At 36.2% G+C, this 17,659-nt stretch overlaps 1 protein-coding gene across 2 annotated transcripts; it reads left to right on the top strand.

The window, feature by feature from the left end:
* LOC123564435 (cytochrome c oxidase assembly protein COX19-like) lies at nt 1-9,390 on the top strand. 2 transcript variants are annotated; one of them, XM_045358024.2, is made up of 3 exons: nt 1-139; nt 4,845-4,956; nt 7,377-9,390. In XM_045358024.2, the coding sequence occupies exons 1-3, from the start codon at nt 46-48 to the stop codon at nt 7,441-7,443; spliced, it is 273 nt and encodes a 90-aa protein (XP_045213959.2). In that variant the 5' UTR covers nt 1-45; the 3' UTR covers nt 7,444-9,390. The 2 variants fall into 2 exon arrangements, with proteins under 2 accessions (XP_045213959.2, XP_045213960.2); XM_045358025.2 differs by having other exon boundaries at nt 24-161.
* The last annotated feature ends 8,269 nt before the right edge of the window (nt 9,391-17,659 follow it).

The raw sequence follows: 17,659 nt of genomic DNA, 5'->3' as shown, positions 1-17,659 counted from the left end.
TCAATAGCAGTGGTTGACCTAAACTGAAGAGTAAACAATTTTGTAATGTCAGGGGGAACTGTCTTGAATGCGTTTGGTTCTCAGAATAAATTTCAGGCTAAACCACCTGAAAAAGGAAGCTTTCCTATCGATCATGAAGGTGAGAGTCTCTTATATCGAAGGTAAACGCTCGATTAAATAATAAGAAAGTTTGTCATACAATTTCGCGACCTATTTTGTAACAGGCAATGGGATTTAGTCCAAATAATAGGACATTTTAGGACAGCATGAAAACTTTGGTATCTAGTTAACTCGTCTCCCAGTCAACTCGTCCCAATATTTGTCATTTCGTTCCCCAAATTTGGTCAAACATGCTCAAAAATTAGGGTAGGTAAGTCGGTAACATTTTTTTTTCTTGGAAAGTTTTTTTATTAGGAACTTCGGAATAATTTTTTTATGTGCAAAAATGTTACAATAAGGTGTTATGCCTTTAGAGCATCATCAAATTGATTTTAACATCATGGCATGTTAAATGCATAAAAAAGTGAGTTTTAGATCCTTTTTGTTTGAAAGTAAAAAAAAAATCCAGGATTAAAATCACATTTTAAGTCGGGCAAAAATTATGTGTATGGTCTGGATTTCCGAAACAACATGAATCTTTTTTTTTTATCCTTAGGACATATGGCACACAGAGTCGAAACTGTATAAATGCTCTGTACATTTTATACCACCACAATGGTTTAAACTAGAAGAACTCATGGTCATGAAGGGAAGAAATACTATAACTCGTTTCAATGATAGATTTTCACTAAACGTGCAGTTCGGTGAATTACATGGGTATCCTAGTATATTAGAACAAGCGATATTTATACTTGCCATACGGTGTACCAGTCCATTGTATAATCAATATCCATAATCTGAGATATAAACATATTTTATGCATTTAAATCAATAGTTACAGAAAATTGCGTGACCTAAAAATACTAATAACTCCAGGTCTAGAGGTCACGGTAGGTACACATGTTTGCCAAAAGTAAACAAACCAAAATAAGAATTTAATAAAAATCACAATTTTGACACTAAACTAATAGGATGAAATTCAAATTTGTGATAAAAGATCTTTAATTTCAATAATCATAATGGTTGCTGTATATGTTTTTTTATTCATTTTGGAAACATTATGCTGCATTTTCACATTTTAGCGAACACGTGTAGTAAAATGACGATTGACATACATTTCAAAACAGCCAATCAGAATGTTTTGTAATTAGAAACGGAACTTCATAGGAAGTTCAAAATTTTTTAGAGTAAATTGAAAAAACATAAACTACGTTGTTTTTCTAACGATAGATGTATTGAAGAAATGTTGACCTTACAATGCGCAAGTAAATTACTGTTTGTTGATATCCATATAACGATTTACCGAACTACGATTGGTTTTAGGTAGAAAATGCGCATTGAACATAGGGTTAGTATATTTTCCTCTTCATGACCATGGTTCTTATAGAATAACTAGGGGTAAGGTATAACATGTACAGAGGCATTTTCTTTCTGTTCTGGTGCCAGTGACCCGGACCATGTTTTAGGACGACCAGGACCATGTTTCTGAAAGTTCTAGGAAACTTTTTACTTAGAAATATATGTTATTTTGATGTCTTAGAATTACCCGTCAAGTCATAGATGAGCAATATTCATAGTCATTAAACTTCATTTACCGACAAAAGTTATGCACCAACTGGACTATATAGCGGGCGACCTATATAAACCATCATTCAATATGTATTTATATTTATATAAGTTTTAGAATCCTTTTATTGTAATCTTATTTTTTAAAGTGTGGATTTATTAACCATATTTAATTGCTAAAATTCAACATGTTCAATTATAAATTGTTTTTCTCTCATGTTTAAAGGTGCGACAAACGTGTCTTTGATTATAATCTAATTCAATCACTGATGTTCTATGTTAGCGATATTAACGAGGTGATAGTTCAGTGGAACTTTTTTCATTGATGTGCATTATTGTGACTTTTTTTTGAAGATATGTTTGTCAAATGATGGATTTCTTCAAAACTGAAACAGATAATCATTTACACTTATTTATGTTCACTGAGTGTTAAATGCAAGTCAGTTTAATACTCGAGATTATAGTTATTATTTTCCTATCAAGATAAAGTTGTTTAGCATAGAAATATATGTGATGAATGTAGCTCTGGTTATATTATGGTAGAACTTTTTTTTAATGGTAGATCAAACATTAATTTAGCTTTTAGATACATGCAATGCAATGCACCGTCCTATATCCGTCCCTGCAAATGTCGTGTTGTCCTTGTTATTGATCTGTGACATCATACGTACATGTATTTGTCTGCCTAACTGTTGTATATGCCTAACTGTGTTATTAATTATCAAGGGTGGAGCGCTGTATGAAAGAAAGGAATTGTGAGTGAGAGCACTAAATTTCACGTGCGTGCCTGACCCCACATAACCTTGCTAACCCAGAGAAATATCTAATTCCCGCCATACTAACTTCTCTTGGGCATTCTTCTCCAGCTAAAATGCTGCCTTCACTGTAGTTTGGCATTGACAAAATTGCACAACAGATCATTTGCTGGTTGTCTTCAGGATTCCGGCTCTGTTTTAACCTTGTAGGATGATTTAGAAACTAATTTCACACCCCCATGGTGAGTCCCAGCCCCCTAGTGACCTTAAAGAAATGAGCATTTTTATGATCACCTTGTATCCGTCGTCAGTCAGTCCGTCCATCCGTCGTCCGTTGTCAACAATTTGACTGTTACCACTCTGGAGGTCACATTTTTGGCCCAATCTTAATGAAACTTGGTCAGAATGTTACCCTCAATAAAATCTTGCATGAGTTCGATATTGGGTCATCTGGGGTCAAAAACTAGGTCACCAGGTCAGATCAAAGGAAAAGCTTGTTAACACTAGAGGTCACAATTTTGGCCCAATCTTAATGAAACTTGGTCAGAATGTTACCCTCAATAAAATCTTGGACGAGTTCGATATTGGGTCATCTGGGGTCAAAAGCTAGGTCACCAGGTCAAATCAAAGGAAAAGCTTGTTAACACTCTAGAGGTCACATTTTTGGCCCAATCTTAATGAAACTTTGTCAGAATGTTACTCTTAATAAAATCTTGGATGAGTTCGATATTGGGTCATCTGGGGTCAAAAACTAGGTCACCAGGTCAAATCAAAGGAAAAGCTTGTTAACACTGTAGAGGCCACATTTATGACTGTATCTTCATGAAACTTGGTCAGAATGTTAATATTGATGATCTTAAGGTCCAGTTTGAATCTGGGTCATGTAGGGTCAAAAACCAGGTTACCCGGTCAAATCTAAGGAAAAGTTAGTTTACACTGTAGAGGTCACATTTATGACCATATCTTAATGAAACTTGGTCAAAATATTAATCTTGATGATCTGTAGGTCAAGTTCAAATCTGGGTCAGGTGGGTTCAGAAACTAGGTCAAAGGAAAAGCCTGTTAACAGTCTAGAGGCCACATTTATGACTGTATCTTCATGAAACTTAATCAGAATGTTAAACTTGATGATCTTTAGGACAAGTTTGGATCTGGGTCATGTCGGGTCAGAAATTAGGTCACAGGGTCAAATCAAAGGAAAAGCTAGTTTACACTTTAGAGGCTACATTTATGACCATATCTTAATGAAACTCGGTCTGGGCCCAGTTGTTTGAAACTTTAACAGTTGATTAAGCTAACAGTCGATTAACTTTTAAAGTAATATTTCGACATTTTAGAAAACTTAGAAAACAAATGTATGACTTTAGAATTATGAAAACTGAAACGTCTTTACAGAAAAATTAAAACAGCTTACTAGTGTTTCCCACCAAGACTAGTATTTTGAATCAAAATTTAACAGGCGATTAGTTTAACAGTCTGTTAAAGTTTCGAACAACTGGCTCCAGAATGATAATCTTGATGATCTTTAGGTCAAGTTTAAATCTGGGTCAGGTGGGGTTAAAAATTAGGTCACTAGGTCAAATCAAAGGAAAAGCTTGTTAACACTCTAGAGGCCACATTTATGACTGTATCTTCATGAAACTTAATCAGAATGTTAAACTTGATGATCTTTAGGTCAAGTTCAAATCTGGGTCATGTCGGCCAAAAACTAGGTCACGGGGTCAAATCAAAGGAATAGCTAGTTAACACTAGAGGCCACATTTATGACCATATCTTAATGAAACTTGGTCAGAATGTTAATCTTGATGATCTTTCGGTCAGTAGGTCAGGTGAGCGATACAGGGCCTTCATGGCCCTCTTGTTTAGATTTTTTGATGCCTTTGAAAATTCATAGGTCTGTTTGTCTGTTCATCCATCTGAATTTGTGTTGTGCATATCTCAAAAAGTATTTGACCTAAAGGCATTGAACCTCACAGGATTGTCATTCAGCATGATTGTGAAGGTATGCACCTGGTGTTTTAATTGGGATTTCACACAGCCGACCAGAGTTATGGCCCTTGACGTAGACAAAACTATGCACACATTGACAGGAGTGGGGCATCTGTGTCCTAATGACACAGATCTAGTTAGTACTAATTTGCTAGGCATTTGCCATTAAGGAATGTTTGATTTTTGAAAGTCTATATAAGATTATAGTAGCATAGATTTGATACTCTGTCAAAAAAAAACAACAACTTGTAATGTGTAAAATATAAAAAAAAAAGTGTTCATTAAGTACCGTATCTTGATACTAGCTTCTTAAATAATATTTACTGGTGACTTTTAAAACTTCAAAGATTTATTCTGCCAAAATGATGGGGAGGCAAGTTCCTTTAACAAAAATCAAATGTATCCACATTTTATTTGTATACAATCTCTTTTCAGGGGAATGCAAGGTATTTATGAGGAGCTTTATGAAGTGTTTACAGGCAAATAACAATGACAATTCAAAATGTCGCTCACAGTCTAAGGACTACCTCTCCTGTAGAATGGACAAGTAAGCTAAAAAAGAATTTGATTGCTTAAATAATAAAATGTGGGAGGGTCTTTTCACCCCAAGACACACCAAAGCACCCAAAGACACCTCAAGATGCCTACAAAACAATAATTATCCTATTGTTTAGTATCAAAATATCGAAATAATAACATTTTGAAGTAAATTCTGATAATTTTCATTTATTTTTAATCGTAGAAACGGAAACTGTAGAACATAATAATTCAAGGGGAACAATCCAAAAGCTAAGCTGCTTAAATATAATATTACATGCTGATCCAGTTATTTCCCTTCTATTCAGAAGTAACTGTGTTTGTAACATATGTTAGTAAATTTAAGCAAAAAAAAATGTTTTTAACTGTAAGGGCGTCATGGATTTGCAGAATGACCATATCCAAGGGAAATAACTCAATATGTAATTTACATAGTATTAATGTTGGCTTTACCTCCCTTTAACATTGATAAAAAGTTCGTTTCAGCTGATGTTCTTAGATGTATTTCCTTGAACAAACCTATTCTAAAGGTTATTTTAACTGCATTAACAATATATATTTAATAAATGATACAAATTAATTAATATTCTAGGTGTCTTGGGGTGAAAAGACCTTCCGATAAAATGTAACTTGATACAGAATTCAGGGTGAGCTATTACTACATGTATCTGTGGACAGTCAGGCATCTATTAATCAGGAATCTACGAGGGTCCTGCAAATAGTTCTGTCAATAATGGGCTTCGGTAGTTTTATCTCAGGTATTTTATAAAATACTTTGTTGCACTTGAATGGTGTGTCCAATAGCTGATGATATCCGTTCATTTCATGCAAATTGCTTTTAAAATGACCAGGTTATTTCAAATTGAAATACATGCAGTCATATACACTGACCAATTTGCTTGTCACATTGTAAAATGGACGAAAAGACTGAAATTCATAGCCATATTAATGCTGCATTAGGCTTGATATAGATTCAAAGCGGATATTTAATGAATTGTGTGTATATATGGACCTCAGGCCATTTCAATGTACACAGTTTTTAGCTCAACTATCCGAAGAATAAGTAGAGCTATCCTACTCACCACAGCGTCGGCATCACTCCATGGTTAAGTTTTTCATACTAGTCCACATTTTGGCAAAGTCTTTTGAGATAAAGCTTGAAACTTTCAAGGGGCCTCAGTGGCCGAGTGGTTAAGGTCGCTGACTTCAAATCACTTGCCCCTCATCCATGTGGGTTCAAGCCTCACTCGGGGCGTTGAATTTTTCATGTGAGGAAGCTATCCAGCTGGCTTACGGAAGGTCGGTGGTTCTACCCAGGTGCCCGCTTGTGATGAAATAATGCACAGAGGGGCACCTGGGGTCTTCCTCCACCATTAAAGCTGGAAAGTCGCCATATGACCTATCATGTGTCGGTGCGACGTTAAATCCAACAAAAAAAAAAATTGAAACTTTCAACACTTATGTACCATCACCATATCCAGTTTTAGTCAAGAGTATATACCTCTATCAAGGATTTTGGCTAGATTATGGCCACTTTTAACTTAATCTTGGTTAAGTTTTTTTTGCATACCAGTTTACATTTTGTGTAGTGTTCGACATTAGGCTTTGAAACTTTTATTGCTTGTAATAGTCTCTATCTGTAGGCAAGAGTACGTAACTCAACTATTTGGCTGAATTATGGCCCTTTTTTGGACTTGGAAATTGCTACAATTTTTGTACAAGTCCATGTTTTGTCAAAACTATTTGACATGTGGCTTTGAAAGTTTGAACAATTGTTTATCATCATGATTTCCATCTGTAGGCAAGAGTACATAACTCTGTCAACTATTTTGGCAGAGTTATGGCCCTTTTTGGACTTGGAAATTGGTTCAGTTTTCGTACAAGTACATGTTTTGTCAAAACTATTTGACATGTGGCTTTGAAACTTTGAACACTTGCTTATCATCATGATTTCCATCTGTAGGCAACCCTTTAAGGGACCTACAAAGCCGAATATAGGAAAATCTGTAAACAACTTTTTCTCATTAACAGAAGCAAGGAACAAAGTTACAGGTCAAGTGCTTTATATGAAGGGCTTTATGGACCTCTTCTTGATTATTCATGCACAAGTAAAGGTTCAAGGATGCAGCTTTACAGCTGATACCTTTTTCAATTTTCAAGGCACTAACTGGCATGGTTTCTATCTATCACAGTATCATTATAGAAAAGCAGCTATTCCATGTTTCATCTGATTTATGCCTTAAATATAGCATTTGTTCATATATACATATTTAGATGTTTGCATTTCAAAAAACTTCACTGTCCCACACCCAGTGGGACAAACATGCTGTTTTTACTGACAACTGTGGTTTTGACCTTACTTATGATTGATATGTATTTTTTAAATAGAAAACAAGTTACAAGAGCTAATATGATATTTATTTAATTTAGGAATCTTATGGAGCGTGAAACTTGGAAGAAGCTTGGTTATGCTGATCTGGTGAAGGATGGAACATAGAACATTTACCATTGATGCTATTTTGAAGAGATAAAACATTTAAAATGTTAGCGAAGATGTGAAGATATTGTGAAGAAAGGAACTTTTATCATAAAAATTTGTGATGATATTTCAATGAGATAAAATTTTTACCATAAGAAAACATGTCATTATGTGAGGTAAAACATTTACCATTTTTGATGGAATAGACTTATCAAGCAGCAGTGTATAGAAACCTGAGCACTTTCCACCTTTACAGATTCTTTGAAATATAACACTATCAATACAGTCATGTTTTTGAATTATTCAGTTTCTTCTCATAAACCATCAATGGAAGGTCTTCTCCCGGCTCTGTTTAAGTAGAATGCTTGGCCCTTTTAGGGGCCACTAGAGTTAAAAATAGGAAAACCTCTCATGAAATGCTTGATGGATCTTCAACAAAGTTGATCTGTAACATCATTGTGAGGTCCTCTCCCAAAGTTGTTGAAATGGTTCTGCCTAGTCTTTTTTAGGGGACACCAGAATTAAAAATAGAAGAAAAAAAAACAGATTACTTTTTATCTTGAATATTGTTCAAGTGGTAATGCATTTTTGGGCCGTCACAGCAAAATATAGAAATAACCTTTCAATTACTTCTATTTTAATATTTTCACCAAACTTGGTCAAAAGCAAGGTCAGATGGTTAAGGTTCTCTTCAGATAAGCGTTTGGGTCTATTGTAATGACTTTATGAATTGCTTGATGGATCTTCATCAGACTTTGTTTGTAGCATCATTATAAGGTTCTCTCCTAATTTTGCAACAATGGGGACACTTTGCGCCTTTTAGATGCTACTTTAGCTAAAAGTAGAAATAACTTTTAACATCTTCTTCACTGGAACTGTTAGATTTATCTTCGTATCTAGCTTAATTGTGAGGTTAGCTCCTAAGTTTGTTCAAATGGGAGCACTTGGTCCCTGTTATGGGCTGCTAGAGCTAAAAATAGAGATACCTATAAATAACTTCTTCTCATGAATGGCTTGATGGATCTTCACCAAACTTGGTCTGTAGTATAATTGTATGATCCTTTTCCAGACTTCTTCAAATGGGGGCACTCCCCTTTTAGAGACCACTTTAGCTAAAAATAGAAATAAAATAGAAAAAAAGTGGAAACTTCACAGGTCGCTCAACACAACAAAAACACTCATGACCAAATGGATGCAGATAACCATTTTAAAGATACTTTCTAAACTGCTCTCAGTCTACTCAAATGGTCTGTATCATTTCTAGCCAAAATTTTTAAAGACTTTAGGAGCATATTGTGTTTGAACTGTTTTTCAACTGTCACATAATTTATGTAATCAACCTCTACTACTTCCAGAATTTTTAACACCTGGAGTATAAAATGATCCTCTTTTAAAGTTGAACTCTCTGTAGCCTGTTTAAGCTCCACATCTCAGGTGAGTGATCTAATGCCATCATGGTCCTCTTGTTTACTTCAGTAATAAAATCGATGAAAGATCATGAGGAAGCATAGAACGCAATGTAATAGCAGACTCGGTTTATGAGATGTAATATAATGTGCAACACCCCTCGTGCCCCCTGGTACCTGTTTGAGTGGAACTTAACTGGGAAATGTTTTGATGAATAATATTTCACTTACAATGTACTGTATTAATAATATTTTATATTGCTCCTTGCACTGTTTCATCCCTTGAATAAGTCTTCAGTACATTGTATGCCTTGTATAAATAAGTTGTATTAATTTTTAAATCAGTCTACTTTCAATGATTTAATTGAAGACATGATGTATTAAAGTAAATTATGTATGAAATGTGATATTAAGTTTGTTTTCTGTGATTTGTATCTGTGTTTATAACTAATCACCTAAAAACACATTTGTGGTACTTTATTATTGTTTGTGTTTTGTCATCTGTCCTAAATACCATTGAATATTTGTAAAAAAAATATAAAAACTTTTAAAAAGAAAAGCCTTGGTTTATTTTGGTACCTAACAGAGTGTGACACAAACAAAAGTGCATGATTGAACTTAAACAGAAAACAGAAAGTAAGCATTGTGTATTTGAGAAGATATATATTTACCAAATAGTGATTTCTCATTCAGTAAAATAATTGTTTGGAGTTCAGATGTGAATGTGTTTTATCAGGAGGATGCAGTCCAAAGATATAACATGCATCTGAACAACAAAAATGATTTTTGTTGAGCCCGCTTGCGGAAGCGAAGACATAGTTGTCCAAATGGCTGTTGGTGTATGTGAGTGCGTGCGTCCGGATTTGTTTGTCCGGACCATAACTTTGACATGCATTGAGCAATCTTGTTTATATTTGGCATGAATGTAAACCTCAGTGAGACGGAGTGTCATGCGCAAACCCCATGTTCCTATCTCAAAGGTCAAGGTCACGGAGGTCAAAGGTCAAAATTGAAGTTTGTCCGGACCGTAACTTTGACATGCATGGTTCAGATTTGTTTATATTTGGCATGAATGTTTACCTCAATGAGAAGTAGTGTCATGCGCAAACCCCATGTTCCTGTCTCAAAGGTCAAGGTCACAGTTGGAGGTCAAATTGAAGCTTGTCTGGAGCATTTCTTCTTCATGCATGGTGGGATTTTGATGTAACTTGGCATGAATGTTCACCTATATGAGATGGAGTGTCATGCGCAAGATCCAGGTCAAAGGTCAAGGTCACAGAGGCCAAAGGTCAGATACAAGAATGACATTGTCTGGAGCATTTCTTCATGCAAAAGGGGATTTTGATGTAACTTGGCATATATGTTCAACACCATGAGGCAACCTTGTTTTTAGAATTACTTCCCTTTGTTGTTACTATAAATAGTTTATATTGTAACTTTTTATGCCCCCGAAGGGAGGCATATTAGTTTTCAACTGTCCGTCCGTTAGTTTGTTTGCCACAACGTTAACTTCTTGCATGAAGGCACTTCACTCGCAAACCACTGCACCCAGGACCTTCAAACTTCACATGCTGATAGTACTTACTACTTAGTGAGTACATGACCCCTACTGACTTTGGGGTCACCAGGTCAAGGTCACCAGGTCAAAGGTCAAGGCACTGCTGGGGCATTTGTCACTATTAGTGACAGCTCTTGTTTATTACTGGCCATGGGGAAAATTGAGACCATTTTTCTGTGGTACAACATGCATGTTACATCCAATTTTTAGGTGTATTTTGACTTATCTCTACCTGATAAGGAGGTTTGTGTGGACTTATATAGATTTTTTTATGCCCCCAAAGGGAGGCATATTAGTTTTCAACTGTCCGTCTGTTCGTTAGTTCGTCACAACATTAACATTTTGCATGAAGGCACTTTACTCACGAACCACTGCACCTAGGACCTTCAAACTTCATGTGCTGATAGCACTTATTTAGTACACGACCCCTAATGACTTTGGGGTCAAAGGTCAAGGTCACAGGGGCCAATGTTAACTTTTTGCATGAAGGCGCTTTTCTCGCGAACCACTGCACCCCTTGGGTCAAATATGGCCCCGCCCCGGGGGCCACATGGTTTATATAGACTTGTATAGGGAAAACTTTGAAAATTTTCTTGTCCAAAACCACAGGGCCTAGGGCTTTGATATTTGGTATGTAGCATCATCTAGTGGTCCTCCACCGAGATTGTTCAAATTATGCCCCAAGGATCAAATATGGCCCCGCCCCGGGGGTCCAAACTTTTACATAGACTTATATAGGAAAAAAGTTTAAAAATCGTCTTATCTGAAACCACAAGACATAGGCCTTTGATATTTGGTTTGTAGCATTGTCTTATGGTCCTCTACCAAAATTGTTCAAATTGTACCCCTGGGGTGAAAAGAGGCCCTACCCTGGGGGTCCCAAGTTTTACATAGATTTATATAGGAAAAAACTGAAAAAATCTTCTTGTCTGAAACCACAAGACCTAGGCTCTTGATATTTGGTATGATGCATGGCCTAGTAGTCCTCTACCAAAATTTTTCAAATTATGTCCCTGGGGTTAAACGAGGCCCCTCCCTGGGGTCACTTACTTATTATATGAGTTATTTAGGAAAAAATACCTAAAAAATTATCTGATCCTATTTCCAAGACTATAATTATAATTACCTGATGACCCCAAGTAATATGATGTCACTTGACTGTGACCTTGACCTGCTGACCTACTTTCTTGTTTTTTAAGATACAGCCTTGAAATTTTGATTACATACACAGTTTTGCACACCGAACGTAAAACTGATTTTCATTGACCATGAATGTGACCTACTGACTTTCTTAATATTTTAGCATCAGTTTAACATTTGAAACATGTTGCTCATATTACTCAGGTGAGCGATCCAGGGTCATCATGACCCTCTTGCTACTAATTTTTAATCGCATGTGGTGGGGGTTATAGGAATGGTCTCTGTCCGTCCATCCGTCGGTAACAATTGTGTCTCCATATAACTTTAACCTCTTGAAGAATTTTTATGAGACCTGGGTCGAATGATCACCTCATCAAGACTGTGCAGGACTCATGAGTCAGCCATGTCGGCTCAAGGTCAAGGTCACAACTCAAGGTCAAAGGTTTGAGCCTTCCATTTTTGTGTCCGCTCTGTGTCTCCTAAACCCCTTGGAGGATTTTCATGAAACTTGGATGAAATGATCACCTCATCAAGACAGTGTGCAGAGTTAATGAGTCAGCCATGTTCAATAAAGGTCAAGGTCACAACTCATGGTCAAAGGTTTTCGCCTTCCATTATATTTAACGATAGCTAAAACGCATTCCTCTGTGGCGTTTGCCGCAGCGGTCCGTGGTTCCAGTCCAGACTTATTCATAATATGACCAAACTTCAATTTTAACGAAAGATCAGTTTTAGCAAAGCTTAGTGCCTTTAAATAAAATATAGTAGAAATGTTAACTGCAGTAAGGAAATGCCACCTAGCAAGTTTCAGTCAGATTACTTGAGGAACACCAGATTGTATTTATATAGTGTTTGTATTCAACTTCCGTTACATCAGGCTTTTGTATAGGTGGATGATTCAGGTTCATCATTCTGCGTCAGTTGTCTATAACATTTTATGCTCCATTCGAAAAAAGAGGGGTCATATTGTTTTGCTCATAGCTGGTCAAGCTGTCTGACTAGAGAGTGCTTGGTCGCACGTTTGTCAAGTTTCATAAGATAATTGTCTGTGGTCAGTAGCTGGTCAAGGTAACAGTGACCTCGAGACTGAAAAAAGTTTTTGCTAATTTACTAATGAAGAACTTGGCATACACTTGTCAAACTCCATAGCATGACTGCCTGTGGTCAGTAAGCTGAAAAAAAAATTGCTTTCGCACTTCTACTGTCAATGTTCATAATTATGATGGTTACATGCCGTCAGTAGATGACCCTGTTGTTTCAAAGGTGGTTAGGTCAAAGGTCAAGGTTACATCGTACAAAATCACATACTTATTTGCCTCTGATAGGCCATCGTGCGGGGGAGGGGAGGGTTGTGGCATATGTGTTTTACAAACCACTATCTTCTCTGAAACTACTAGTCGAAATTACTCTAAACTTGGTCTGTAGCACCCTGGCATGGACCTCTCTCAAGTTTGTTCCAGTGGTTTTACTTGGTCATCTGTTGTAAAAACTTCAAGGTAAAATCATAGAAAATGCAATGTTTGTCTTTATGAACTACGATAAGTTCGAAATTTGGTCAAAGCACACAAGATCCAATCTTAGAAAAAAATGTTAACACTTTAGAGGCTATATCAGTTACCATTTCTACAAGATACCTTTTCTAATTGTTTACCTTACATATAGGTCAAATGAGCAACTGGGTCATCCTTAGTCTAGTCCAAAACTAGGCCACTAGCTCAGGTCGCCAAAACTAGGCCACTGGCTCAGGTCGCCAAAGCCAGGCCACTAGCTCAGGTCGCCAAAACTAGGCCACTAGCTCAGATCGTAGCAAAAACAAAACGACCATATTATTTTTGCCCAGTATACTGGAAAAATGGTCAGACTGTTTGTCTTTGTGTAGTCTTCACCAGATTTGAAAGTGTGTGTTTGGGTAGGGGTGGGGGGAGGGGGGGGGGGGAGGGGCATCTGTGGTAAAATCTAGGCCACTTTATATCAAGTCATAGAAAAATAAATGTCAACACTCAAGACGCTACATTTTCATCCAACATTTTATGAATCTTGGCCCAAATATTTGTCTTCATATAACTTAAAGGTGGTTAATCAGATTTTGTTAAAAACTTGAATAGCTAATCATTTACACTTATTTGTGCCAACAGATTTTCATACGTGTTAGATTTCCACTGGAAGTATTACTAAAACTTGATTTTCCTGCCAAGATAGCGTTATTTTAGCATAAGTATAAATTTAATACATGTACATTGTTTTGTAAACATATTTTGCCTCAGGAATAATATGAATATGAGCACTATTGTATTAAATATTTAAAAGATTTGCATTGACTAGTATATACAGTCTACTAGTATTTTGCCAAAATTCATTAGAAAAGCACGTTTATAGTTTTATTATTACCTCCCTTTGCCTATCTCGGTTGCGCAACCAAGATAGACTGAAAAATGGTATTTTTCCTAAGCTACACACTGTTTTAAAACTTGGCTTTTGCTTCAGGTATTTCAAATATCCCATTATATGTCAAATGCAAATGCAAAACTTGAATTTATATTGAAACCAAAAGGAATAATCCACTTTTTAAATACTTTTATATTAAGGGAGGTAATTGCAAAATTTCAAATAAAGTAGTAAAATACATATTTCTGACAGGAATCTAACGCTGTGTAAATGGGTCTTTTTGTTCCTTAAATAAATCTCTATCACAATACATGAAAACTTAAAAATGTCATAAAATGTTGCTCAAATATAATTGACCACCTTTAAGCATCTTTGGTAAAAAAAACAAAAACAAAACAAAAGCAGGTGATCGTATATCACTCTTAGAAGTCATTTTGTTTCCCCTTTGGTGCTCCTGGTGTTTTGTTAACCAGGCCAGAGTTATATGGCCCTTAATTTACTAAACATAAGGGAACTTCAAGTTTATGTCCCACATATCTCAAAAATATTTGGCCTAGTATGATCATGAAACACGAGAACGTTACTCGGCAAGTATCTGACTTTGAGTCCTGAAAGCCTTTAGAAATATTATTCCGCATGTGAAGTTGTTCACCAGGGGTTTTTGTTTGGGTGGTACGCCTCCTCCCCCATGCTCCTAAAACTACTCTTAGATTCTTTTATTTTATTTTTCTTAATGTTTTGAAGTATCCTTGCGCCCCGCCCCACGAAGTATGAAGTATGAAAGTTAGCATTGTCAACAGATAACATATGACGTTACAGTGGCAGTAAATGTGGTCATCTGTATTCAATAAACACACATCTGATTTCTACCTGATTTACAATAATTACCAGGATTTATGAATCAATGGCAGATGCAAAACTAGAGTTATCTATGCATAAAATCTAGGTTACTGGCTATTTCGTAGAAAGAAACATTATAAACATTCTAGAAACCAATTTGTGAGTTGATATAATGTTGATTTGCAAGTTCACACGAATCAAAGATTCAAGATTGAGTTTATATGTTACAATCTGACATCTGTCGTCTGTCATCCATAATTTTATTGTTGATGCTACAATTTTGGCCCAATCTTGAGGAAAACTAGAACAACGATAGCTTTGAAACTTTGCACACTTGTTCACTATCCATAATTAGGTGGCTACGTAGGACAAGAACCATAACTCTGATAAGCATTTTTTCAGGAAACTTTGTACACTTGTTATTATCATGAAGGCCAAGAGCCATAAGTCTAATATGCATTTTATCTGCATTATGGCCCTTTATGTAGTTAGAAAAATTGTATTTCGTGTTATTTAGGTTCACTTTTCTTGAATTCTTAAGAGTTATAGTTTTGAATCATTGTACACTTGTTTACTATCATTAGATTAGTAAATAGAAATAGATAAAAAAAAAAAAAACGTTACTCTCTCATGCATTTTGTCAGGATTAAGGGCCTTTGAAACCTAGAAAATCAATACTTCTTGGTTGTTCTTTTTATTTAAAGTTCTGTTTTGAATACTTTACTATAGCTTTGAAACTTTATACATTTGTATACAACTTAGTTCTCTAGCCAAAGTACCGTGCGCAGGTAAATGATGCAAAGAAATGGTAAAATTAATTAAGATAATAATATGCATAATACTTACCAAAAGAAACAAAGTGAATGAATTCCGGCGCAGCATTATGCATAGAAATAAAATTCCGGTTTCCTAGCCTATGCACAGTACTTTGGCTAAGGAACCGGTTCCGGACGAATAAGTTCGCTGTCTAGGGAACCGTTTCGGTTCTCTAGCCACTGCCTATTTCTACCTGTACCCACAGGCACGAGTATCGGACCTGGGACAAAAATATGACCAGATTGATAAAAACCCTTGTTTTCATCCTATACGAGTCCAAAATGAAAATATGAAGTGAAATATGATCCCCTTTCAAAAGATACATATGTCTACTGTAGACATATGTATCTTTAGAAGGGGGCTCATAGTTCACTACATATTTTCAATGTGGTAATGAAGGGGTCCGGTCACTTGATCTTGGTTTTGTCTAGAGTTTCGATATTCTTCAGAAACAGCCCTAAAATGAGTATAAACCATGTATAATTATCGAAGTTATTCCCCGCTTTTGCAATGGTAGGCTTCAAGGATAAACACCTGGAAACAAATTGGCTAAAACTATTGTGCAAATTTAGTACTCGGACATCAAAATCAAAAACAGAACGTGCAGTAGTTCTTGAACATGATGAGATATTTAAGGTTTTGAAATGACCAAGAATTTATAGTCCCTTTATAGGTCAATACTTTTGTTTGTTTGTTTTGGGTATAACACCATTTTTCAACAGTATTTCAGTTATGTAACGGCGGGCAGTTAACCTAACCAGTGCTCCTGGATTCTGTACCAGTACAGAACTGTGTTCCGTAAGTAACTACCAACTTACCCACATGGATCGGAGGTGGAGGACGAATTATTTCAGACACCATGCTTTCTATAAAATCGTCGCGTAGAACATACACCCCGCCCGGGGATCGAACTCACGACCCCGCGATCCCTAGATCTGCGCTCTCCCAATTGAGATATGCGGGCGGGCGGGCGTTTCTTCTGAGGATAGAGTATGTAACAAGTAGATTATGATATTCATGTCTATATGCGGATAAATATACATACCATTGTGAATAAGTGTAAAGTTGAAGTCAGATAGGTAAGATATTGTGTCCACAAATCCAGGGCTTAGGATGTACAATTTTATACGAGAGGAAGCTATTTATGGCTCGAAACAATGCCCGGAGCGGGGGCCGGGCTTTTCATCCGTCACTAACAACTGGGAAAGTCGCTCTATGACCTAAACTGTGAGTATTCTAAACCAAACCAAAAACGAAGAAAACACCCGATTAGATTTTGATTTACCTATGTATCGTAATTTAACTCCTGTATAGACATGTAAAATTGATAAGTTCGTAGTCAAAGGTCAAATCGGCAAAAGCTTTTCTTTCGAACATCTTTGACTGGAATAGCATGCCACTACAATGTAGAAGTTTATTAAACCCTGATTTTTCAAAACTTCAAATTCAGCAATTAAAAAGCAAAGGTCCATGTGCTAGCTTTGATATATTTCCTGTAACTAAAGAGGTTTGCACATTTCAAGCTGATTTTGAGACATTATTTGGAATCATTTAACATGCTAAACTCGAAAGACACGTGGTGACATTTCAACTTCATTATTTCAAGCTTTCTGCTTTATGATTTCCACTTCATGAATACACAAATTCACGATTTTTGCTTCCTGATTTCACGATTTCCACCACGAATTTAGGACTCCACGATTTCATTATTTAACTTCACGATTTCCGCTTCACGAATTCACGATTTCACCATTAAACTTCACGATTTCATGATTTCTTGATTTCACTATTTCCAATTGGCCAATCCATTCAGTTACTCTCCATTCGATGAAGTGTATACGTAATGAATGGCCTGGGTTACCGAGGATGAGTCTATACTCCTGCATACGTCTGTGTGGAGGTTGGGGAGAGATATTGGTGCCTGTACCAACACAGTCTTGGATACTTTCAACACTAAAACATGTATGAATACAATAAGATGCCCAAGTAGCTATACTTTTATTAGACAATTCCAAAATATATAAGTATGTTTATTATGCCCCCGCCATTTATGGCGACGGGGCATTAAGCCTTGCAGTTGTTTGTCTGT

Source organism: Mercenaria mercenaria, chromosome 2 (genome assembly GCF_021730395.1).
Source record: "Mercenaria mercenaria strain notata chromosome 2, MADL_Memer_1, whole genome shotgun sequence".
Classification (NCBI taxonomy): domain Eukaryota; kingdom Metazoa; phylum Mollusca; class Bivalvia; order Venerida; family Veneridae; genus Mercenaria; species Mercenaria mercenaria.
The sequence above is the reverse complement of the archived record's forward strand: the minus strand, read 5'-3'. Positions and strand labels throughout refer to the sequence as shown.

Excerpts from the sequence above, each read along its gene's own strand:
- LOC123564435 (XM_045358024.2), top strand. The coding sequence starts at position 46 with ATGTCAGGGGGAACTGTCTTGAATGCGTTTGGTTCTCAGAATAAATTT. Across the intron at positions 140-4,844 it reads CTTTCCTATCGATCATGAAG|GGGAATGCAAGGTATTTATG; the intron begins GTGAGAGTCTCT and ends ATCTCTTTTCAG. Across the intron at positions 4,957-7,376 it reads CTCTCCTGTAGAATGGACAA|GAATCTTATGGAGCGTGAAA; the intron begins GTAAGCTAAAAA and ends TATTTAATTTAG.